At 45.7% G+C, this 25301-nt stretch overlaps 2 protein-coding genes and 1 long non-coding RNA gene across 6 annotated transcripts; 2 read left to right on the forward strand and 1 right to left on the reverse strand.

Moving 5' to 3' along the window:
- Nucleotides 1–1939: 1939 nt before the first annotated feature.
- dzip1 (DAZ interacting zinc finger protein 1) lies at nt 1940–17840 on the forward strand. 4 transcript variants are annotated; one of them, XM_048979291.1, is made up of 19 exons: nt 1940–2061; nt 3018–3173; nt 3475–4062; nt 5866–5950; nt 6198–6331; nt 6606–6764; nt 7115–7258; nt 8362–8424; nt 8607–8735; nt 10310–10358; nt 10604–10648; nt 11037–11096; nt 11413–11558; nt 11645–11849; nt 11962–12103; nt 12499–12740; nt 13598–13719; nt 14970–15126; nt 16248–17840. In XM_048979291.1, exons 2-19 carry the CDS (start codon nt 3171–3173, stop codon nt 16328–16330), a joined length of 2556 nt encoding a protein of 851 aa, XP_048835248.1. In that variant the 5' UTR covers nt 1940–2061; nt 3018–3170; the 3' UTR covers nt 16331–17840. The 4 variants fall into 4 exon arrangements, with proteins under 4 accessions (XP_048835248.1, XP_048835249.1, XP_048835250.1 ...); XM_048979292.1 differs by having other exon boundaries at nt 11648–11849; XM_048979293.1 differs by lacking the exon at nt 11037–11096.
- A 424-nt stretch (nt 17841–18264) lies between these two features.
- Nucleotides 18265–20548, reverse strand: LOC125710085 (claudin-10-like). Its single transcript, XM_048979295.1, has 5 exons — nt 20317–20548; nt 19151–19312; nt 18995–19076; nt 18703–18810; nt 18265–18596 (listed from the first exon to the last, which is right to left on the reverse strand). Exons 1-5 carry the CDS (start codon nt 20546–20548, stop codon nt 18446–18448), a joined length of 735 nt encoding a protein of 244 aa, XP_048835252.1. The 3' UTR covers nt 18265–18445.
- LOC125710087 (uncharacterized) lies at nt 18984–24263 on the forward strand. The gene is made up of 2 exons (XR_007382914.1): nt 18984–19381; nt 23599–24263. It is a non-coding gene; the product is annotated as an uncharacterized LOC125710087 (long non-coding RNA).
- The last annotated feature ends 1038 nt before the right edge of the window (nt 24264–25301 follow it).

Consider the following 25301-nt stretch of genomic DNA (forward strand, 5'->3'; position numbering starts at 1 on the left):
GTCCTGTAATCATCGTCCTGTGAGAAACCTGAACGTGACATTGAGGTACCAGAAGACAGAGACAAAAGACAGGACATGACAGGCCTATAAAAATAGATCTGCTGGCCAGCTGATGTCTAGGTCTGGTCTAAATACTCACCTTGGAGTCAAGATCAACTCACCATCCTGCACTGCATGTCTGACTAATTTCCAGTAGCATGTCGTATAATACTTATTAAGCCTTAATTAATCTACACCACACGCAGCATCCGCAAAGCCACCAGCATTGTGGACGACCCCTCACACCCCTCACACACACTCTTCTCCCTCCTCCCGTCTGGCAAAAGGTTCCGTAGCATACGGGCCTCCACTGCCAGAATGGGGAACAGCTTCTTCCCTCAGGCCATCAGACTCCTGAACCGGAACTGGACACAATCCCCCCCCCCCACACACATACACATCTGTACATCTGTATATAATATTTATTGTTATTTATTATACCACGGCATTTTTGTACAGCATTTTTGCACAAACAACCTTCGCTGCTGCCATACAGTAACAAATACTGTATCCAGACTGTATGTTGTCTTGTCTTGTCATTTTGTGCTGTTATGCTTGTGTCCTGTCTGCACTTATGATGTTGCTCTGTCTTTGTCCTGCTCTGTGTTGCACCATATTCCTGGAGGAACGTTATCTCATTTCTCTATATACTGTGTGTATGGCTGAAATGACAATAAAACCTACTTGACTTGACTTAAATGCACTTAAATGACATTTTAATGTTCAAATGATTATATATCAGGGTTATTCAAATCACAGTCCTCAGGGTCCGAGCACCACTGATTTCCTAGCCTTCCTTTACCGTGGGCCAGCTGTGAAGCCGCTGCAGCCAATCGGAATCAGTGATTATTACACTGAAAACAAGGCCCGGATTTGGAACATGAATTTTTCATTTCTCAGTTTATGGGTGTGTGTCTATGAATAATATATATTTTTTCCAGACTGCAGCCTGGTTATTCTCCGTTTCTCATTGATGAAGAGCTTCTTCCTTGCTTTATGGGACTTCAGTCCTGCTTCTAGGAGCTTGATACATACTATCCTAGCAGTGCACCTCACACCTGCACTTAATGTTTCCCATTCCGTTTCAAGGTCACTTGATGTCATCCTACGAATCATGAGAAATTGTCAGAAAATTTGATGATCATCCTTGCCATTATAAAGTCACTTCCACCCTCTACCTGGCTAGTTTTTCGTTGCTCCCAGTGTCTCCCGCTTCACCTTATTCTTGCGTACTGCTGTCTTATACATTATGAGCCTGGAAGCAGCCTGCTGCTCAGTATAGCCAGCAGAACCATCGTAAAACCTGGATATAAAAATGCAGCTTAAAAAAATACGGAGTGGCCTATTAATTTTTTTTCAGAGTTTTATTTATCTAGGCAATGTACATCTAACCAACTAAATAGTTGAGTCGTTTGAGAAAATATATTTACTGTATGCAGTAACGCCTTATGCCAGTAGATGGAGACAAAACGTTTTTCAGTTTGGGACGAGATCGTCAGTTTCCATTTGCTCTGACTCATTATGATTCCATAACCATTATCCCCGATTTAAATAAATAGATTTTTTTTGTCGCATCCGCTAATGTAATATTAAAGACGGTGATACAACGGCTTTTGCATCCATGTGACAAGGCGTGACATTTATTTAAAGAGTTATTTTAAAAGAAAAAAAAAGTTTCACATACTACCAAATCCATAAATTAAATTAGTTAACACTTAATAAAATTTTCATATGCATATGCATTGAATCATGGAATCCTTTAGGAACAGTAAGATTAATATATAGTGTTGACTAAATAAGTTTGTATGATGGGGGCAGGCTCATCTTATTGTGGTGGGTGATCCACTCCCCACTCCCAGCCCTAAATCCTAAATCCTTGAAGTTTTAACCCACCCACCCTCCCCGATGATGAGCAGCCTCAGGAATGCCGCCCCCACGTCAGCGGGACACCCACAGCACGTTCACCAGTTTGCTTTATCCACCTTCAAACTGCTTATTTCAATCCAACTTTTCTGATCGCTGGTAAGTCAAAACGTTAACTTAATTATTGTCTCGGACGTCGTTTCTAGAATATTCCTGGAACGTTTCAGTCGTGGCAAATATGTAGCAACTGCTTAGCAGCCGTTTCCGTTACTTTGGAAGTTGTCTGGCAAACTTGCCAACATCCGCGTACTTGCGGATTCAGCCTTGAATTCTGCATGCAGATGAGTTACATCGCGCTAAATCGGCGTTTGTGCTTCTTCACGTTTCTTTCTACGCTTTTTAAACGTGGCAAAGATCAGCATGTTACGAACCGCATGCGTTTCCACATGCGCCCCCTCTTTGTTCGCCCGGAGAACCTGCCCCGACTTGAGCTTTTTTCTGGAAAAAGCACAGTAACTTGAGATGTTTAGGTAGATAAAATCCGAAGGCCGAGTCTGCACAAGTTGTGGTTTCCAAGTGGCTTCTGAGATTCGTTTCTAAGGAGAATAGCATGACCTTTATATAAATATATATTATTTGTATGTCTTTAATTTTTGAGGATGCGAGTAACCCCACATTGGCTTTGATTTGGAATAAACTAAAGGCGGAGCGCCGCATAGGAGCTAACAGTGGTATAAATGTGTAGCTCAGTCCGTGCGGTTATGGCCGTTAATGATTAATAAATTCAACATTTACTTACAGGAATTTCTGAACGACCCCGTTAAGCACCTATCAACTAGTTTTAACTGTATTTCCTTGATGCGATCACAGGTTTGCTTCTTTTGCTACAGCTGGTTAGTAGCCACATAACTAGACTAACCAGCTGTGCTTTACGATCGCGCTGGCGCAGTCATTTTCCACGGATCGAAAGGACGGCGGTTTCCCTGCGGGTACCGGCCACGGACGCCAGCCTCTCGGTTTTATTTGCTGCTGTGTATCGCCTGAGAAATGCTTAACGTGTCATGCGTTTTAAAGCAATACGAGAATAATAACGGAAAGCGGGGGCCCCGCTGCAGATTCGGCGTCCCGCGCCTGGATCCCTCCGTTTCCATGGTTACGCTGGGGACGCCCCGGTAGGTGTTTCCCTGGATGGCTGACGCCGGAGACACGCCGAAGGGGAAGACGCGTCGCTTTCTCTCGCATCCCGACCGATCGGTCGCGGTACAGACATGGTAAGGGTGCTTTTTGGCTCCGATGGGATTCGTAACGTGTTGGGCGTCGGTGGTCTGCCTGACAACATCATGCACTCGATCATGATGCAGTTAAGCTGCCATTTGCTTTTACGCGTTGTCGCAGATGCCTGTTTAAGTTCTCCGTTCACGTCTCGTTGTTTTTTTAATGGTGACATGATTGTGATATGTCGTTGTCGTGGATTCTGCGCTGCAGCCATTTTTAAAATGCTATTTGTTGCAGATGTGGCTGCGCGTGCTTGAGGACGTCTTGTAACTGGGAGTCGTATGTTTGTATTTTCAGCCGTTTTTCAACAACGTGTACTACCCACTTCAGTCTGAGACTCCGGGAACCCAATCCTCAGTAGGGATGTCTTCCCTTCTAAACTCCCCCCAGAGTCAGCCCTCCTCTGGTGCACAGTGTAGGGTGTCGGCAACGCTGGGACCCCCTGCCATGCCCGTCTTTAAGTTCCGGCCAAGGCGGGAGAGCGTGGACTGGCGGCGGATCAGCGCAATCGACGTCGAGCGGGTGGCCAGTGAGCTGGACTTCCACACTCTGCAGGAGCAGATCTCCAGCATTACCTTCTGCAACGTGGAGCACGAGCGCTGCCCACACTGCCAGGGTCCCATGGACCCAGTGCTGCTGAAGCTCTTCCGGCTGGCCCAGTTCACCCTGGAGTACCTGCTGCACTCCCAGGAATACCTCACCCTCAGCCTGCAGGCGGCCGAGGACAGACTCCAGGCTTCGGGCCTAGAGAGGGAACAGCTGCAGAGGCAGCTGCAGAAGCGGGCGGACGACATCAAGAGCATGAAGGAGGAGCTGAAGCAGAGGAAGAAGATCATCTCCTCCCAGCAGTCCATGATCAATGCTGGCATGGGCAGCTACCATAAGGTAGGGCTGCTATGGTGGGCCTCTCTGGGTGGATGCATCCCCATCATCACCCTCCGCCATTGTTCCTCGAGTCAACAATGGCACCGATTTCAATCCAGCTAGTCTTGGGTCGTAAAGAAACGCCCTATAGCGATTAGCGATGCTTAAGGGAGGACACACACATGCAAAGCGGTGCCCACATGTGAGGTATTGCTGGTAATCATCGGCACACTTATTTGCATCAGTAAAAGGCGGTTTAAAGAGAGCAGATGGTGTAAGGTGATGACAATGGTTGCTAATCCACTTATATGTAATGGGCCAGCAGTGTTGTAGCCAAGATAAAGGGGCTGTACCCAGCTGCCTGGCCAAACGTGTGCAAGATAACGTGTTTCGGCCGGTGTGATGCCACAGCGGCGAGTCGGACTTTTCCCTTACGGCTCCTTGCCGTCATACTGATCAAGCCGCGAATGTCTGCAAACAAGCGGCGGTTTGTTTTCGCCAGAGACCTGAAATCACAGCTAAATGAGACTGGAACGGCAAACAATGCGCGTGCCGGTGGCTGGGGAGCCTTTGTTATCCCCCGTGTGTCGACGTGCTGTCAGCTACGACCCGCCGTTGCCAAGGTGTGACCTCGGCTGTAACGTGACGCGGCGTTGGTTGCTAGGCAGGGAGTCAAAACAGAGATGGCGAGGTCTGGCCCCTGTGCGGCTCAATAATTAATAGGATGGTACAGTAAGAGCTCAAGTGCTCTGTGCCGTTTGGGATTAAGGTTGCAAAGAAAGCCGGTTCATCCATGCAGAAACTAAGACAGAAAACTGTATTGTTTAGCTAATAAACCTGCATAAGACAATAGGAATGTGATGTCTGTGAATTTGCTGTCGTCTTCCTTCTTGTTGTGCACGATCCACAAGATTAACAGACGCTGTATCAGACGAGTGTGTCTTTTTCACGCAGACACACAGTCTGAAGGATTTCCCCGTGACTTCATTCTCTGCACGGCCGATTCGATTCCGTAGATAACTTTGGCTTAACATTTGCCAAACTGTCTCTAATAGGGAATCTAATAAGCATCGTGGGCTCCTCTTCAGATGCGTTAGGGGGCTGTCAGGCAGGTGGTGTAGCCACGGTCAGACGTGATCGTCAGGGCGACCGCTCCGTGGCTACATGGCGGAGTGTGAGGGTCAGATCATCGTTCCCGAGAAACCTAGACAGGAAGCAGAGCATCTTCTGTGTTTTAATTAGGCTCTGTAAGAATGAGGTCTGATTGCTGGTGAAGGATCGCTGTTACCATAGAGAGGTTTGTCAGTTTCTGTTCTAGGTCAGGGTTCCAACTGCGTTTTGGATGCCTCATATAAAACAGTGGGTCGTATCTCCTTTTCCTTACGAAAATGTTTGGGTGCTGCTCTCACCAGTCAGTTCCAAATCTCAGGTTCTTCAATCGGTCACTATATCTGAAACTTGTCTGTCTGATGGTTGTTTCCTCCATCTGCGGAGCAGATTCGCCTCTCTCTTGGTGTTCAGACCTCAGTGTCACGACCTTTGGGACACACAGTGTCACACCCTAATCTGACCCCCCCAGGCCACACACGTATGGCATAAGCTTTGGTGTTTTCATAAACCCCGGATCTCAAAGGGAAGTCTTGGACTTCAAAAGGCCTTTGAAAGATTTGACAACCCAGAATGTGTTTCAAACTGTCTCTAACCCAAGATCTGTAAATGCGTTAGTCATACTGTATCATGTAAATGCGTTTCACTGAAATTATTAGAAAACTCAGTGTCCCGAGCTTGCCCTCCTCTTCAAGTCTGACTTCCCTTCTTTTTCAGTGCCAACACTGTGACAAGGCCTTCATGAACTATTCCTTTCTCCAAAGTCATATGCAGAGGCGACATCCGGAGGAATATGACATCAGTATGTCCTGACCCACTTCTGTAAAGTGCATTTAAAGAGCTAGGTGGTGTCCGTGCCCCTTCATTAGATAACTGAATAATAAATTATAAATGGAGATGGATGGATTTTAGTATATTAATCTAAGTTAGCCTAATATTTTACATGGCTGGATGGGGTTGTTGTCAGGTGACATACCTGTGAGCGCATTGATATTGATGTTTTATGTGGTCATTTATTGCTTGTTTTTTTTTTATTTATTTTTTTGGAGAATTATTGTCCGAGAACCAGAAGAAGGTGCAGTCGCTGAAATTGCAGGAGGAGATCAATAAGCTGAGGGAGCAGTTAACTCTGACCAGATCCCAACTAGAAACGCAGCAGACATACATCACCAAAGCCTCTCAGGCAAGTAGAGAATACTGTAACCACAAGGTTGTTGGTTCCAGTCCCAGGAGAGACCCCTCAGTCAAACGCTTGAGCAAAGTGCTTAACCTAACTTGCTCTCGTAAAATAATTTATATATTACAGCAAACAGTTGTAGAAATGAGTAAAACTGGCAATTGTTTTGAGTTGTTAAGAATTGGGGCAACTGTAAACGATCATTTATCTGAATTGTTACAGTGAATATTAAATTGTGGGAATCTTTCACTTGTTTAATGAATGGGTATTGATGTCTCAGGAGCAGAGTCAGCGCTCCAAGGAAGAAGAAATGCTGAAGACCTTGGAGAGGTGGAAGGAAGAGGAGAAGGAGCGGCAGAAAATGCAGATGGAGGAAATGAGGCTGATGTTTCTCAAAGAGGCGAAGGAGCTGTCTGCTAAAAACGCTCTTCTGCAAAGTGTAAGGAACTGAAACATTTTTAACTTTTGAACAAAGTGCATAGAAGAAAACGCATACTTTTATGGTGCCAGTAGGATTTACAAACTGAAAACTGAAGTGAGTTTGTAACAGGATTATTCGGTTTTGAGCTTGCAGTGGTGTAGATATGTGCAGAGCAGGCGATTTCTAATGTTACTTTCTGTCTGATTCGAAACCCCAGCAGCTGCTGTACTTCAGGTCTCGCCTCACACTTTGTTGTAGTTTATATATAAAGCTGTGAATCATGCCAGTTTTACACACAATCTATATAATGCTACTTTCTATGGGTCAGTAAAGTGCTTTTATTTGTTCGTTTTGTTAATTTTGATTAGCAAGTCTCTGAAATGGAGGAGTCCAGTCAGAAGATGAGGGTGAACATTTTAGCTCTGCAGGAGGAGAAGGTGCAACTGACAGGCACCTTTGGGGAGAAACACCAGCAGGACGTCCAGAAGCTCCAGCAGCAGCTGAAGAAGCAGGTCTGGGCAGCGTGGCAGCGCGCGTGGGGTGGAGCGCGTGGGGTGGAGCGCGTGGGGTGGAGCGAGTGGGGTGGAGCGAGTGGCGTGGAGCGAGTGGGGTGGAGCGCGTGGGGAGGAGCGAGTGGCGTGGAGCGAGTGGGGTGGAGCGAGTGGGGTGGAGCGAGTGGGGTGGAGCGAGTGGCGTGGAGCGAGTGGGGTGGAGCGCGTGGGGAGGAGCGAGTGGGGTGGAGCGAGTGGGGTGGAGCGAGTGGCGTGGAGCGAGTGGGGTGGAGCGAGTGGGGTGGAGCGCGTGGGGTGGAGCGAGTGGCGTGGAGCGAGTGGGGTGGAGCGAGTGGGGTGGAGCGCGTGGGGTGGAGCGCGTGGGGAGGAGCGAGTGGGGTGGAGCGCGTGGGGTGGAGCGCGTGGGGAGGAGCGAGTGGGGTGGAGCACGTGGGGTGGAGCGAGTGGGGTGGAGCGCGTGGCGTGGAGCGAGTGGGGTGGAGCGAGTGGGGTGGAGCGCGTGGGGAGGAGCGAGTGGGGTGGAGCGCGTGGGGTGGAGCGCGTGGGGAGGAGCGAGTGGGGTGGAGCACGTGGGGTGGAGCGAGTGGGGTGGAGCGCGTGGCGTGGAGCGAGTGGGGTGGAGCGAGTGGGGTGGAGCGAGTGGCGTGGAGCGAGTGGGGTGGAGCGAGTGGGGTGGAGCGCGTGGGGTGGAGCGAGTGGGGTGGAGCGCGTGGCGTGGAGCGAGTGGGGTGGAGCGCGTGGGGTGGAGCGCGTGGGGTGGAGCGAGTGGCGTGGAGCGAGTGGGGTGGAGCGAGTGGGGTGGAGCGAGTGGCGTGGAGCGAGTGGGGTGGAGCGAGTGGCGTGGAGCGCGTGGGGTGGAGCGAGGGGCGTGGAGCGCGTAGGGTTGAAGCGAGTGGGGTGGAGCGCGTGGCGTGGAGCGAGTGGGGTGGAGCGCGTGGCGTGGAGCGAGTGGGGTGGAGCGAGTGGGGTGGAGCGCGTGGGGTGGAGCGAGTGGGGTGGAGCGCGTGGCGTGGAGCGAGTGGGGTGGAGCGAGTGGGGTGGAGCGAGTGGCGTGGAGCGCTGACCACCCATGTGTGCCATTAAAGCACGCTCGCACTTTGCAGGAAGATCGGTGGGCATCCAGAATGCAGAAGCTTCAGGATTCACACGACAAGGAAAGAAATCAGGTGACATCCATGAAGTCCATTCTGTGCCAGTAGATTCTGTCTGCAATCATAAGCACTTCTAACACGTATGTCTGTTCAAAGGCCGAGTCCACCAGTTTTATAGCAAACAAAGTTCGACTTTGTTTTCTAAGCATAGCCACGCCTACCTGTGTTTCTGTTTCCCTCGGCCCCCCGCCTCGTAGCTTCTCGATGACGTACACAGAGTCCGTCACTCTGCCAGCGGTGAGGAGGAGAGGAACCGGAAGCGGATGGAGGAGCTGGACTGGAAGCTGCAGGAACAACGGGAGCTGATCATGTCTCAGAGGGAGCAGGTCAGGACATCCTGGGGAGAAGGGAGACAGGAAGTGATTTTAGGCAGCAGGCCTTGTTCAGGAAATCCTGAATGAGCGCTCCAGGCCCAGTCTGTGTTTCTGCTGATAATTATCACACTGTTATTTCCGTTATGGGACGATTCTGTCTTTTTATAGTTGGTTTAGTCGGATCAATCAAAACAGGTTAAAAATATCGTTTAATCAATATATATATATGTTTAATATTTAGGTTTTATAACATTGGCATGTAACATTTTTTAGCGCCGAGTTAAAAAAAAACTTTCCTCATTTTACAACACAAATCCACAAAATCAAGATTTTTTTATAATGAAAAGTGGCACCGACTTCAGAGTAAATGAAATGCAAAGTTTACCATTTTTTTATTAAGACAGAACTCTGTGGCCTTGTCTTTGAATTCTGGATAACAACAGCTCTCCTGCATCGTATCACATCAGATGGATCAAAACTAGCCCTCCTGCTTCCCCCCTGAGTCTGAAGCATCCCATAATTCTCCATTCTCTTTGCGGGGTGCTTTTCCACTGCACCAAGTACCTTCTCAGCAAGAACTTTCAGCTGCACTGAGATTGGGCTTTTTCTTCCTTTCAATTCTGCACTCACCTTTATAGCACAAGGAGTTTAAGTTTGGCGGAAACAATTTTTAGGGAAAAAATGATCAAGTTTTGCAATTAAAATTTTTTATTACCTTTTAAGATTATTTAGTATATGTTTAAAAATCAGTTTTTAAAGTTTACTTCCTCTGCTTTTGCGACAGTGCTGCATGCGTTCTCTGAGACATATAGATCATATATAATTTCATCCTTGCCGTTTAAATAACTCCTAGACAGGTTTTTAAGATATTTATGTTGAATTCTTTTCTGTTTATAAATACCCCAATATTTTTTTAAAGCAAAATCACATTCCACTACTTTCCACTATAAAAAATTCCAATACCATGCTGTCCTATTATGTTATATGAAATACTTTTTCTTTTTATACTTCCCTGATCTCTGATTCTTCCAACCAGATTGCAGTTAAAGCTTGGCTCACTTCATTTGTCCACAAATCCATTTTATTATTATTATTATTATTATTATTATTTACTTTGTTTATTGTTGTTTTCTGAGTTTGCAGTGTTTGTATTGCATTTCAGAGTCAGGCTGTTTGTACAGCCAATCAACAAAGAAAACATTTCAAGTCCCACCCCAAAGTACCAAAAAATACCCCACTGCCACTTTTGGTGCTGCATGGAATTTTTAGTGTGGCCGTTCTGGTTACCCCAGTTGAATGGGGTGCTGGTGCCCCAGTCTCTCTTGTCAGAAGTTGGTCTGCTGCTCCTGGATCAGTCACATGTCATGTTTTGTTGTTTTGTTTTGCAGTTTGAGTTTAATAAACTGTTAAATTTCATGCAAAAAAATCGTCACAGAGGATCATCATCTCAATTCTAAGCAAGAGAATCGTGAATCACATTTTTTTAAATCATGCAGCCCTATTATGAATCCAGTAAGAGATTAATACACTTGTTCATACACTTGTTATTTACATACTGTCTTGTCTTTCTCCTTCTTTCGTTGCAGATGAAGAAGCTGACGGCTCCCCCCCCAACGAGGGCGGCAGAACAGACAGGTATCACTACTGCCTCTGTAGGATATTAAACTTTAACCTGCTAACGACCAAAGCCGTCAGCTAACAGGCAGCGTTTTCCGCCCCTTATGACTTTTATTTACTTTGTTTTGCTTCAGTCGACATTTGGCTCATTTCGATCAGACTCGGGCTTAAACATTCACGACTGTAGCTTTTTGTAGTTTTCTTTGCGCCGAGTTACACGCCGCCTGTGTAAACCTGCCCTTTTGCCATCTTCTACCTTTCAGTCGTTTCTTCTGTCCCAGAGCCTAAGCCCAAGTCGCAAGCACATGGTAAGTTTGACTGTACCTCCTAAAATCACGGCTGCTCTCTATCTGAAGGGAATTTCTTGTGTGACCATTCTATCAATTATCTGTTCAGTATTTTAATATTTACTATTTTATTACATTAATGGTATCCAAAGACTAATTGTAATAAAGCATTTATTCTCTTCATACCAAGCTCATTATAAGCTAGAAACTCACGTTAAGCTAGCAGATACTAATTCTGGATGTTCAGTCGTCATGAATTCATCAGGAATTTGTAGTCGTTCATTCAGTAACTTGTGTAAACCACTTGCACAATGACAATAACAAAAAAAAGCACAAGTGGGTTTTTGGTGCAGCAGTCCTATGACAATCGTATTGCCGCCTGTCTGATCTGTTTGTACTGTCCGAATAGATCAGTCTGCTTCTGTCCATAAACTGGATCCTATAGAGGAGCTTTCAGAGGAGGATAAAGGTAACAGGCTACATCCTGTACGGACTGCATGGCCTCTGCATGGATGTGTCCTTCTGCAGCGTCTCTGCCACGTGACACAAGTCGCATAAACGTGGCAAACGCTTCAGATCGCAGTCGCCAAAAATCATGGCTTTTGTCCTTCATCCTCATCGGTTTCTCCTTCTGTGCCGTGTTTGCACGTCCGTATTTCCATGCCAATGTATGAACGGGGGAAATGAGCAAGATAATCCCGTCGGCGGGACCCATAAGCGTCGCGCAGAGAGCCGGGCGCATCCCCCGGCATCGTCTCCATGGTGACCGTGCTACCTTTCCACAGATTCCAGCATCTCGGAGAAGAAGGCGGAAATGACGAGGCAGTCGTCAATAAGCATCCTCAGGAAAAACCCGAACATAAAGAAGGAACTGCGGCCGATTCTGGAGCAGACTCTGGCGGAGAAGCTGGAAGCTCTTGGCATTCAGCCCGTAAGCGGCGTCCTGCATGTAACACTCACACGCTGGAGCCGCGGTCTCTGTTACGTGCGTTTTTTTAATCTCTTTTTTTTCCTAAGGAGGCCAATAGACTGTCGAACGGCGAACTGAAGAACGCCTTGGCTAAAGTGTCCTCTGAACGCGAGAAACGGGAAGGGCGGTTCCCAGAGTGCCGGAAAGTTCGGGAAGACCTCTTCCGCTCACTATCCCTGAGGGTGAAAGATAGGGAAACGGAGGGAGACTCGGCACCTGAGTTCCGCGCCAGGTCCAAGCCGCCAGTCGAAGGTCAGTCCTGGGTGGCATTATGCTTTAAACGCAGTCAGTTGTGTTGTATTTAAGAAACAGCACTCTGTGTTTGCTCATGACAGTGAGTTCTTGTTGTGATTTTCCTCCGCAGAGAGCCAAATGAGAGCCAGGTCTAGTAGCCTGCCCTCCGGGGTGACCCGGGTGGTGTCCAAGTCAGCCCCCAGGCTGCACGCGGCCCCTCTGCCAGCCCCTCGGAGCAAGACGGGCACTCTGGTCAAGACCTCCACACTAAGGTACCGGCTAAGCAAGGGCATTTCCTGGGTGGTAGTGCTGGATGGGGGTCAAGACGGTGCAAGTGATCTAAGCATCTCAGTGAATATACAGCCACTCCCCGTTTAGCGACTACTTCGGTTAGCGACTACTCACAAATAAGGAAGTAATAAAAATTAATTTTCCAATCAGTTCTCGTGATTATGACCAAATATGATACTCCTCACAACATCGCATGTAGAATCTTTTAAGTAGAATGCACAAAATATCATAAAAATGTCCACTTCATGAAAGATGGAGGAACTTGAGTACGGAGTTCGCGATCAGACCAGGCCTGCTGTGATTTTCACTTTTCGATCATCTTGCTTAACGACCTGGTTGTTGGAGTGTAACTCGTTAATTGGAGATCCCTCCCCAGAACTCCTCCCTTCAGCTCAGATGAGGATTCTGAGGAGGACGAGGAGGAGGAAGAGGCCCCTCAGAGGAGGCTGCAGGGTCCCCGAGCCGCAGTCATCAGTGTGAGCGGCCCGCTGGCGGCTCACGTCCCGCCCGCTGGGAGTGACACCGATTGGACAGAAGGAAGTGACATGGAGGAGATCGACCCGCAGAGGCTGCAGAGCTACAAGCAACCAGCAGGAAGAGAAGAGAAGGCAGCAAAGAGTGAGGAGTTTACGGGGGTCGTTTGTCGCTAGGCGTCCCGTTAATTTCAGAATTATAGTTATGTCTGCTTTATCATGGGGTAGGTCGATAGGCAGCACCTGTCCCCTGCAGGGTTGGGGGTTTGACTCGTGCCTCTGCTGCGACCTGTGCGTTCTCCCCATGTTCTGTGGAGTTCTTCATGCAGTCCAAAGAATTAGGTTCATTGGTTGCCTATCTTGCATGAGTCTGATGGGCTGGCCTTTGTGCTGCCTGGGATAAGCTTTAGCCCCCCCCATGAAACCTGATTAGGGTCAGTGGTTGGAGGATGCAAGTTCCTGCCATATTGTGTATCTTATGGTGCTTTTCCACTACTGCCAAGAACTGAGCCGTACCTGTACCTGCGAGGCCGAGAGCGCAACTAAACTCGGCTGGTCATGTCAACACCACCTGACTGGTCGAAATGCATGGAGATGTTGGTGTTCTGCACATGGATTATCTGAAGAAATGCTAATTTAAACAAGTTCATGCTAATTCCGGTAGTGTTTGATACTTGCAGAACACGATGATTCTCACACATGCCAGTGCAAATTAGCACATAGCAAATTGTGACATGCACTGCATGAAGAGTGAGTAAGCGTTGCTCTCCAAACCCGGCCTGTACCGAGCTGACCCTTCTGCAGTGGAGAACCGAAGTGAGCTGGAACGGCGCTGTCGCTCTTCACGGTACAGGTCAGGTACGGCCTGGTTCCTGGAAGCCAGTGGAAAAGCACCATTATGGTCCAGAACTTGGTTTTTTATGACTGAAAAGTGTGGTGACTGTTTTCTAAGTCAGTGTACGCACATGGTTTTCACTCACTTGAGTTTTTTAAACCGGCAAGGTCACATAGTCAAAGACCTGACTAAGGACCTGGAGAAGAAACTTGCAGATCGTGAGGTGAAGAAACCACTGGGAGGGGTGAATGTTTTACCGGACAAGAACAATATCGTGCAGGAACTCAAGGTGAGGAAGATCAGCCGTGTTGCTGACCTGCTGGTCAGGAACATGATGTAACAGTACATTCAGTATGTGATATATTGTAAGTTAAACACTCTGAAAAGTACATCTGTGCATTTCCTACTATTGGGAAAAGAGATTCTTACCTGAGGTCTAGTTTATGCAGTTTGTAAAAAAGCACAAGCTGTTATTATGTTAATTTCATATGTGTCTATAAGTTTAGTTTTCCTTGTTGTCTTTTGATCTAATTAAGCGATTTTTACACGTGAAACGTTATCCTGCACCAGCAATATTAAACCGAAGTATGTTGACGATCAAATTTCGGATGTAGAAATATGGAGATGAAAGCAAAAAAGGTATTAATTAATGCATTTCATGTAATGTGCCCTGCGATGGGCTGGCCCCCCATCCTGGGTTGTTCCCTGGCTCGTGCCCATTGCTTCCGGGATAGGCTCCGGACCCCCCGCGACCCAGTAGGATAAGCGGTTTGGAAAATGGATGGATGGATGGATTTCATGTAATAGAGATACGAAAAATAAGTCCACCTGCTCAGTTTTTGCTCAGCTACTTCTGTCTCTCTCTTCTTTTGCTTAACTTCCAAGTTAGTACTCTTTGCCTGTGGTCAACCAATCAGCAAGTTTAATTCTATAAGCTACACCTAGTAGTTCTTGGTCAGGCAAAGAGCGAAAAAGTAGGGGGGACTGAAAAAAGATTCAGGAACTACGGTCTGGTCAAGTTCCTGTGGTGGGAACTAGACAGAAATGGTTCCTGATAAAGATTTGTGTTGCAGAAAAAGGTTCCTGCAGTAGGAAAGTGCATAATAAGTACCACTTGTTATATAAGGCTTCACCCTGTAAAACCTGCCGAACTGCTGTAAGGCTTTTGAAGGTTGCCCGATGGTACCGGGTCTCCCATCTCTGCCAGTGGCTGCCTGCATGGGGGAAACATGGATTGAATGTGGGATGCAAAGTATTTATAAAACAGGTGCCACCATACAGGTGCGACTCCTCGGTTACTGACGCAGTCGGCACCCCACCGTGCTCAGGGTCACATATATAAACGTAGGACCAGCACGGATGTAGGGGAAGGTTTTAGGAGCTTTAGGACTTTCTGCTTTAGGAGGAACTTTGGTGATATTACCCTGGAAATTGAAGAGAAACGCATCGTGAACTCTAAGGCACCCAGGATGAACTCAGAATGACTTTCCGACATGTGGCCGTTCATGGGATAGTGATCTGACTGCCCTGTATTATCAGAGTTCAAAGACGGATGAAGATGACGATGACGACTGGGACATTTCCTCTCTGGAGGACAAGTCACCAGCACCCAAGCTACAGGACATTCCTGTGAAAAAGAGCTTTGATTCCACCAATACCAGTGTTTGGGGCTCCTCAACGGGAAAAACCAACAAAGGTACAACTGGGGGGTTTATATATATACTGTGAAGCATTTTAAATCTTACGGAATAGTGCAGAAAATGACGAAAGCTGCACTATATTTAATTCATTACTGTGCTGAAAGTCTTTGGCAGACAAAGGAAATGCTTCATGTTGGTTTAAAACTGCGATTATATGTCTGTCAAAGTATGTCAGCTTAGCCTACAGTAACTCCAGCATCGTCTGCATCTATCCAGTTTACCCGTGAATGTTTGACTTGACCACAAGCATATCTTGTTTGGCTAATCAGTACCTTATTGAATTATGTAGCTAAGTAATTGAATGTTTTTTTTTCCTGAGCAATTATACTTACTACCCAGATAAAATTAAGATTTAATTGATTGACCCCAGTAGGTATTCTGGATCATGCGGCAGCAAGGAGATTTGTGTAGACGAACATACATATAGTGCCAAACACACAAGGTAGAAAGACAGTATGCATAGTGTAAACAAAGAAAATGTCATGCAGTCAGGTTTTACACAAGTATACAATATATTTATATCCTGAAAGCAGTCTTTTGCAAAGCTACATAAATAGGTAAATTTAGTATAGAAAAATATTTTAATGTTATAAAAATAAATCAGAAGTGGTATAAGTGCAGTTAGAATACATGCAAGCAGAGTTTTACTGTTTCTAGGCAGGATGCTTCCTGAAGTGTGATGGCGGTGGGGGGGGGGGGGGGGTGGCAGCATGTTCAAAATGACCTGCCATTTGTGCCGCAGTAGTCCTGTAGGTTCGTGCCGCACAGGATAGCCTTCATGCGCTTCTCACACTGATTAGTCCTGACACCCTGACAGTTGTTCATGGTTATTCCCTCAAGCCGAAAAGCCTTGACGTTTCGGAGATGTTCTGACTCAGTCGCCCGGCCATAACAATTTGACCCTCATCAAACTCACTCAGATCTTTATTCCTGTCCGTTCCACAATCGCATCCCTCATGTTAACTATGAATACTGACTGTTAGCTTACGGTCTAATATATCACACACCTTGACTTGCACCATTTTTCCTAGACAGTCAACATTATTCGTACTTGGAAATAATATTTGGACTCGCTGTGTGTTTATTAAATTACACATATTGTCTTACTCCCCTATAGGTCAGAATGATGTGGACGCCCCCAGTACCATGAAAAGCAGCATTGTGACAGTCAGTGACTGGAGCGTCTCAGATGCAATGTAATTATTTTCAAAGAATGAAGGGACCAGCTACCTTCATGTAAATGACTTCCTTCGCAATAGAACAAGTTTCTAAGGTGCTGCAGCAGTGTCATGTACCGGAAATGACCCTCACAATCCTGTGCCTGTTCAGTAATGTTATTTACAGACGAAAACTAGGATAGTGCAAATAGATGGCTGTTATTTTTATTTTTATATTGGTTGAGTCTTGTGCCTTTTTTTATGAAGGACAATAAACATGTAGACTATTTGTTTATTAAACGACAAAATGTGATTGGTGAGGATAGCGGGGACTGTATTTAAAACAATAGAGACTAAAATGCCACCACAGGTTATCAGTGTCCTCATTATGTGATCTAACTGGCTACATCTTAACACTATTCATTAAAGGGAACTTGATTAGCTAGATTAGCTAGAAAATGAATCGTTGTACGGGTGCACAGCTGTTTATGCGCGGCACAGTTTGGCGTGTACGTACCCTGGTACGGAGATGCTTAGGGTATGCTTACGCCATCCCAGGGCGGACTTCGCATTGCCTTTGTCCATGTTTACGGCTGTTGCCACTGAATGCTGCATAGGTGTTTTCTACGTAAACGCTACCTCTCCTGATGTCAGTGGAATAACAAAGCAGGGCTAATTCTCCAAACTTTCCTAGTCTACTGATATTTTCTTTTCATATTCCTTCATATGCAGCAATAGATTACAGGTGAACGCACCTTTCAGATAAGTGTTTGTTCAGGTCTCCTAGAGATTTTGTTAGCATCTAATTTTATTAAACGCAATACATACCAATAATTATATATACAGTGTTTTAAATTTTTTAAGCATGAAGTTACATTAATGTTTCCCATATTATTACTCTAGGGCTTGTTCTGCCTGAAATCATATATACGTGTGATTTTCCATATCCATAAAATTCAAAATAGATGTGAATGTGTCGAGTAAACACATTCAAAATCAAAATGTAGAAAATTAGTTTGCTAAGAAATGATTAAAGCAGGTTTTCCTATTTATGCAATATTGTTTTTTGCTTTTTTTTGTACAAGCTATCTATTTAGATAGTAATAATTTACAGAGTGAACATGTAAATTCAAACTGTTCATTGTAATATGTTGTATTGATTTGTATAGATAATATCTGAACACTATTTTTTGGAAAAAGATCCTGAACTTTGTGATTAATTTGAACTGTTGATTTATTTTTGTAGTTCTGGACTGGGGAGGGTGTGTTACTGCAGTCCTAAACACAGGTCTAATTTCAAATCTAATTTAAATGCTTGAGTTGTCCCTGAATTATACCAAAGAAGTCGTTTGGTATTCAGTACATGTGTGGTGACTGTCTTTTAGCTGTGGCTGATGTAAAAAAATGTCTATTTTGGAAGTATTCATCATTTTTTGTTGGGAAGAAAATAACCACCACAGACGGACAGTTGGGCTTCTAAGCATGTAAGATTATTCATATCTACTTCACACTTACTTTCATATATTAAATGAAGTTACTTTAATAGAATCAAATGCCTTTCTTGTCATTGCCCACAACAAGTAATAGTGTAAACTGTTTCAGCTCAATTCTTATGTGAATTGTATTTTTCATGCATTAAAAATACATCTCACATTTTTAAATAGTAAATAAATATCCACAGGTAGATCCACACAGAGCAGAAGGCAGGCAGACTGCTGACTTCCTGATTTTACAGAGTTTGATGCGTCAGTGGGGCAACAAGGGAGGGACTTGCGTTTTAACCAATCACAGACTTCATTGTACATTGCCTGTTTTTTTTAATCATTTTCAAACTCAAGGCTTCTGGCCATTAGGGGGCAGTGTTTGGCTCGGCAGGCTAAGCCTCAGTAATTGTGATCAGAAGGTTGCTGGTTCAAGCCTTGTAGTTGGCATTATCATCTTCATCGTGCAATAAAGACTCACCCTTTCATTGCTCCATTCATTTCATTTCATTGCTTTATATATAACAAAAGGCAGTAACAATAAAACAGGTACACCCTAGAAATCTGTGCACTTTGGTTTTAATTAATGTGGTGATGTCACACGGTTAAGCCTGTGATTGGTTAAAGAAGTGAATACAAGCCCCTCCCTTATTGAGCCAGGGACAGGGTGCAGTAGGCTATACGTAGGTGTCAGTGGGGGCTCTGCTGAGGGTCATGGTGGCCCTGGTCTTTCTGCCCTCGGACGCCTCTCTGAGTGGCAGTGATATTATGGTGGTTCTCCGCGTTTGAGCTGGTGTGCAGGACGCGGACTCCAACTGGAGGGTGGGTCTGAGGGGCAGAGGAGCGCGGGGAGAGAAAGGCACAGAGCTCAGGGTGGGTCTTGGGCCAGTAGGAGACGGCTGGTGCAGCAGGCTCATGGTGAGCATCTCCGTACCTGCACTGCAGACCCTCCATCTTGGCGAAGAAGCTGAAAATGAAGCCCCCTATGATGAGCAGAGAGGACCCCCCCCAGCCCACGAAAATAGCTGCTCCAATTTCATTTCTGTAAAAAGGAAAACCCATAATGCATCTGTCAGGGTGAAGTCAACAGGAGATTTATTCTCTTTAAGGTCTTTTTGAGCTGTGTGTTGGCCCGGTCTCCCGAGTAGGTTCCAGGACCCTCCATTGGATAAGTTATGAAAGATGGATGGATAGATGGATGGATGGATAAGTTAAACTCTACTTACTTTGAGGCCTTGAAATTAGGATTGACAAATTCTTTCCGGATCTTATTTCCATACCAGGAGTATGCAATCATGGCACAAAACCCTGTAAGAGAATGCTGTTAGCTTAGCATAAATACTCTGGACACTAGGGGGGGGGTTACTTTGGGAATCACATACCTGCGACCATGTAGTTTATTCCTGCTGCGAAAGTGACTCTTGTATTGGCAACATCTGACCCGCCGATCTTGGTGCACTTCATTCCCACCAGGGAGAGAACAGCTCCGAAGAAGCTCAGTATGATGGCCATGATGACGAGAGCTCGGCACATGTGGATGTTCACTAGTGACGGGGGGGCACACACGTTCCACATCCCAACTGCGCTCAGAAATTATGTAGCTGAATAACCAGGTATACCTTTTTACAAAAGCTCTGTAACATGATTTTTGTGAGGTGTGGCTGTGTAGAAAAGCACGCCCCCTGTTGGTTGAATTGCCAATATAATCTGCAGCTTGCACTCTCCATATGAACTATTATATAATTCTTGAGTGCAGCCCCCTACCCTGTACTGGACAAGCAGCTGGAAGATGAAAGGATAGATCTCGTGTGAAAATGAACATTAACTTGTATGGTTCACATTTCAATTATACAGTTATTTATTTTTTCTTGTCTTTAGAGTTCCTGCGAGCTTTACTGCATTTTGAACAACTGCATTTCCTTAATACTTAGTTATTTGTATCAAATATCAGACAGTTCTGTGTTGACTTGAAATTAAGTTTCTTTGCCGTTGCTTAAATCTCGAACAAAAATTATATATATAATTATATATATTATACCCATTCATACAACTGTAGTTTTATTAGTTTCTGTAACGTACGATGCCACAAATCCTCACACCATCAGTAATCCTGTTTGTGGTTCTGCCGTCACTGCAGATATCATGATATTTAATACATTGATAGTGTACAGTAGACATTGAAAGTTGTTGATTATCGTCGTGTAAAGATGTTAAATGACAACGGTGATTTCAAATGAAATTTCACAATATTTTAAGCCACAGCCAGCACAGGCTCAGGACCATAATGATTTTGCTAAATGTTGGAGGAGCACCTAGACCAGTAAACACAGAAACTCCCCAAGATAATCTATTTGCCCTTTCCCACCGGGGGGGGGAAGAGGCAGGCAGACTGAAAGACCAGTGTTTTGGGGGAAATACCAGCATGTTTGTCACATTTAGAGTTAGCAGTCGACTGGCATGAAAGAACAGAAAACGAGCTGTTATCACAAATTCATTAGGAGCCCGACTCCGTTCCTGTGGAGCAGGAAATGAAGGGGGTTTCACTTACAGTCAAGCGCCATAAGAGATGGGAATTCCTTGCAATCGGATACCCCAGTGGAATCAGAAACGCAGTCCTTCCACAGGTTGGAGAAGAAGTTAGAGGTGGTCAGGACGGCCTGGTCGTTGGTGGAGTAGTTCCAGTATTCGGTGGGCAGGGTGGAGCACACCAAGGCCCACCCCGACAGGCAGACCACGAAGCAGCCGATCTCCATGTACATCACCGCCGTCCTGTATTTCATGGCTGGATGAGTGACGGGGGTCTTAACTGCTCGCCCGAAAAAGGGGGAAGCTGAAACCTACCCAGAAGTGACAGCTATCAAGTGCTCAGCCGTGGCTGGGGTGACCTCCGCCAGCTCACTGCCTGTCTCCCTCTCACTGTCCTCGTGCGGCGCTTCAGGATCCTCCTGTCAGTGGGGGTGTCCTGTTTTGCCCCCATGCCGCTGTATTTTATTATGCCGAGTTTTGCACAGTTTGCATGTTTGGTTTCCCAGGATGAAATTCTGTCGGAGGTCTGCCGTATGCTTTCGGGATCTGTTGTCCTACATGTTCAGGTAATGTGCTACTTGTGAATCTAAATATTAAGAGTAGACATGAGATCGGCACAGCTTTATGAGTGGTTTTCTTTACAAAGCTCATTTTGCATGCATTGTGCTTTTATTTATTTATTTTTAAAGAATGCTGCAGTCAGAAGTAGATAGATCAAGGCCAAGTAAAGATCAAGAAAGTAAAAATCTAGCCAAGGTTTTGTTTCTGTCACATGCGTGCAGGACGGAAGATCGCTCCGGAAGTGCGAGCGATCAAGAACAAGCATGCAGGCAAGAATCGGGGCAAACGAGGGTTTAATAGGGATCTCACGCGAACAAACATCAATGACAGACAAGGAAAACTGGGGAGACCAGGACTTAAATACACAAGACTGATTGAAAGCAAACGGACACAGCTGGGTACGATCCGGGAAACACACGTGGGTAAGCAGGGGGCGTGGCACACAGGAGGAGCGGACGAGCCGGGCATGACAGTTTCAACCAACCGACTGAGTGCTCAGTGATTCTAACTCTTTACACTCAGCTGGTTGGTTGAAACAAAATCTTGGTCTGGATATTTACTTTCTGGTCCTAAACTATTTAGCTCTTTTCATCAGTCATGCAAACTAAATCCTACCTGGTACCAAACTGCAAAAGAGTGAAGACATGCAAATAAGGTTTTACTAGAGCTTTTAGAGGTGGGATAGGAATTTTCTGATGGTAGGGAATTCCATTGTAAGGAACTAATTTGCCAGATCCGGTACAATGCTGACAATGCGTACCAGGAGAGGGGTGCATGATGGGTAAATGTGGATTCCGGAGAAGACGCAGAACAGTTGGTCTGGGGTAGAAAAGAGGACTGTTTACTGTTCTATTCGCACGCTCTTCAATAAAATGCTCATTGCAGCTCTTCTGGATATAACCCTATAGCCAACAAATACCACGGTCTGTATGTGTCCTTGTTTATGATGAGAATACTTCCCTGATCATATTTTAGATGTTTCAAAAATGAACAAAGTGTTATTGTTGTCACAGCTTCTCAAGTCTTTTACTTCAGTGCAAAGACAAACAAACTGGTGTCCCCTGTAGTGTGTGGTGTGTGTATGTATGTGGCCTGTGATGGACTTCCTGAAATGGGCTCACTGAGTTGTATTTCCTGAAATGGGCATCCTGAGATGGGCTTCATGAAATGGTCTTCTAGAAATGGGCATCCTGAGACGGGGTTCGTGAAATGGTCTTCCTGAAATGGGCTTTGTGAAATGGTCTTCCTGATATGGGCATCCTGAGATGAGCTTCCTGATATGAGCTCCCTGAAATGGGCATCCTAAGATGGGCTTCGTGAGATGGGCCTCCTGAAATGTCATCCTAAGATGGGCTTCCTGAAATGGGCTCCCTGAGATGGGCTTCCTGAAATGGGCTCCCTGAGATGGTCTTCCTGAAATGTCATCCTAAGATGGGCTTCCTGAAATGGGCTCCCTGAGATGGTCTTCCTGAAATGTCATCCTAAGATGGGCTTCCTGAAATGGGCTCCCTGAGATGGGCTTCCTGAAATGTCATCCTAAGATGGGCTTCCTGAAATGGGCTCCCTGAGATGGGCTTCCTGAAATGTCATCCTAAGATGGGCTTCCTGAAATGGGCTCCCTGAGATGGGCTTCCTGAAATGGGCTCCCTGAGATGGTCTTCCTGAAATGTCATCCTAAGATGGGCTTCCTGAAATGGGCTCCCTGAGATGGTCTTCCTGAAATGTCATCCTATGATAGGCTCCCTGAAATGGGCTCCCTGAGATGGGCTTCCTGAAATGACATCCTAAGATGGGCTTCCTGAAATGGGCTCCCTGAGATGGGCTTCCTGAAATGTCATCCTAAGATGGGCTCCCTGAAATGACATCGTGAGATGGGCTTCCTGCTTAGTGAGACTGTTTCCCGGCTAGGCAGAATGTCAAATGGATGAAATTTCTCATTCAGTAATAAGCTGCAAAACTATTTGGAAGTCTAATCTTCCCAAAGACTTTCTAGAAACATGACATTTTAACATGACCTGTCACCTTATTACTCAATTTAATCATACAAATAGGTCACATACTCAATTAAAAACACCAACATAGTGTGTGTACATATATATAATTAGGCATCATCCGAGCAGCGTTATTCAGCTCTTTGCCTCATTATCTTACTTTGCCCAGGAATGAGCCACCCTCTGATGGTACACCCCAATGAGGTGTTCGGTTGAGATTAATGCTTGCAATAGAATGAGGTTAAATTACGATAAACAGATTATGCAGGCGACGTCCTTATAATAGCTTGGGATTCGGCAGTGAGGGGCCTCCTTGATCGGCGTACTGCGCAGGCTAAATGTTAGCATGTGGAGACGGGGACCGGAGATTTCCTGTGTTAGACTGGAGCACGCCCACCTTTCTGAGGGCACGTCATCTGATGACCTCGCTGGCCCAAAGTGGTACACCTCAGATAAAGAGTTCAACCAAACGTGCATGTCTTTATGCCTTGGCCTGTTCACCTCTACCTCACCCCCCTCCTCTAGTTTAACAGAGGCAGTACCTTGATTTCACACTGGCTATTTGCTTCACTCCGGTTTCATAACAACTCCTCACTTTAGAAGCAGACCAGTGCACTTACTGGAGAGATCACCCATTATCTGTCTCCCAGGTCTTAGGAGGACCCATCGTAATGAAACATAATGTAATGAAGCCTGATGTTTTATGCCGCAGTCTGGGAGAGAGAGGTTACCTGTTGTCCTTTGTTTTCCAGGTGGCTGCGGAAATGTGCCGATTCAGGGCAAAATAATGCTAATGCGTCAGTTCGTGCGGCAACTCGAATTTCTGCATGCGAAGATGTCATGTTGCCCTTCTGGTGGAAATGTCACTGAAGTACAACTTGTTTTATGAAATGTATACAAAGTTTACAACCACAGGCCTTTAACATAAGGGATTTGACTTCATTAACTTGTGATGAACACAGAATGAGATGAAATGTATTATTTTTACAGTTTTGTTTCTTTAATGTAAGTTAATTGCATCACAGGTTTTTTTTGTCACAGGCTACTGTGTCATAAGGTGGACATAAGTGTGTCATAAGGTGGACATAAGTGTGTCATAAGGTGGACATAAGTGCTTACTGGTTTCAAGCATTTATTGGCCTTCAACACCAAGGTCTTTGACAAGCTGGTACTTCATATATGAGCTCTAATGAATCTCAGTATAAATGCAGTTTCATGCTCCCCGGTCGCCCAGAGGAGGATGGGGTCCCCTTCCGACTCTAGGTTCGTCTCAAGGTTTCTTCCTGCTAAAGGGAGTTTTCCTTGCCACTGTCGCCTCAGGCTTGCTTGGTGGGGTTCTGGCCGGTTAAATGTAAAGTGCTTTGTGACAATGACTGTTGTTAAAAGCGCTATATAAATAAAATTGAATTGAACTGAATTGAACAGTCAGGGTCTGCTCCTGTTGTCTCAGTCTTGTGTCCCTTCCCCGTTTGGCCAGTAGATGGCGCTGGCCATCCTGTCACTCCTGCCAGTCTTTGTGTTTCCCCTGTTTCCTGTCAGCCGGTTGTCTGTGAGCCCTTCTGTCCTGTGTTAGAATCCCACCCCCTCTGTTCTTGTATTTCGTTCCTAGTGTTTTCATTTGTATGAGTTTTTCTAGTTCCTGTCTGGTGATTTTTGTATTATCTTGGTTTCTTGTTTTGTGCCTTAGTTGTGTTTTATTGGTTTGTCACTTTCAGTGTTAGATTCTGTTTTTCCTGTTTTCTTGGTTAGTTCTTAGTTTCCCTGTTTAGTTCTTTTGAGTTAATTAGTTTCACCTTATTTCCCAACCCTTGTTAGTTAATCGCACCTGCTCCTTGTTAGTCTTGTCACCCCTCTGTATTTAAGTCCCTACCTCTGTTTAGTTCACAAGTGGTTTGTTGAATGTTAGTTATAGTTGGATGTCAGTTAAGTTGTCAATATCCTGTTTGTAGCCTGTCTCCCTGCCTCGACCATTTTGTAGATTTAGTCTTTGTTCCCTTTTGTTTTTGACCCCTTGTGGTCCTTTGTTTGGTTAGTGTTTTCTTGTTTTTTTTTTTTTTTTTTTTCTAAACCAATTTGTCCTTTGAATCTCAAGTGGGCTGTCTACTCTCTGCATTTCTGCCTGTTTCATGCCACGTCTGCCCGAGTTGCCCGAATCCTTAACACAAGCTCCTCAACCTGGGTCAACCATGCCCTCTTCTGCCCTCTTCATGTCTTCTGCGCCCTGAGATGAACAGTCCAAACAAATGCTGGAAATGGGGAGCGAGGGGGGCTTGGGCTGCTGTCTGGATGGACAGTTCCAGGATGAGATGAACCAGGGGGCAGAGTCAATAGCGGAGGGCTGATGATTTCAGACCAGGAACTATCCATCCATCCATCCATTTTCCAAACCGCTTATCCTATTGGGTCGCGGGGGGTCCGGAGCCTATCCCGGAATCAATGGGCACGAGGCAGGGAA

Source organism: Brienomyrus brachyistius, chromosome 16 (assembly GCF_023856365.1).
Source record: "Brienomyrus brachyistius isolate T26 chromosome 16, BBRACH_0.4, whole genome shotgun sequence".
Taxonomy (NCBI): domain Eukaryota; kingdom Metazoa; phylum Chordata; class Actinopteri; order Osteoglossiformes; family Mormyridae; genus Brienomyrus; species Brienomyrus brachyistius.

Coding starts and splice junctions, on each gene's coding strand:
- LOC125710085 (XM_048979295.1), bottom strand. CDS start 20,548: ATGAAATACAGGACGGCGGTGATGTACATGGAGATCGGCTGCTTCGTG. Junction 19,313..20,316: donor ATCTCTTATGGCGCTTGACT/GTAAGTGAAACC, acceptor CCCCGTCACTAG/TGAACATCCACATGTGCCGA. Junction 19,077..19,150: donor AATAAACTACATGGTCGCAG/GTATGTGATTCC, acceptor ATTCTCTTACAG/GGTTTTGTGCCATGATTGCA.
- dzip1 (XM_048979291.1), top strand. Junction 4,063..5,865: donor GCATGGGCAGCTACCATAAG/GTAGGGCTGCTA, acceptor CTTCTTTTTCAG/TGCCAACACTGTGACAAGGC. Junction 7,259..8,361: donor AGCAGCAGCTGAAGAAGCAG/GTCTGGGCAGCG, acceptor CGCACTTTGCAG/GAAGATCGGTGGGCATCCAG.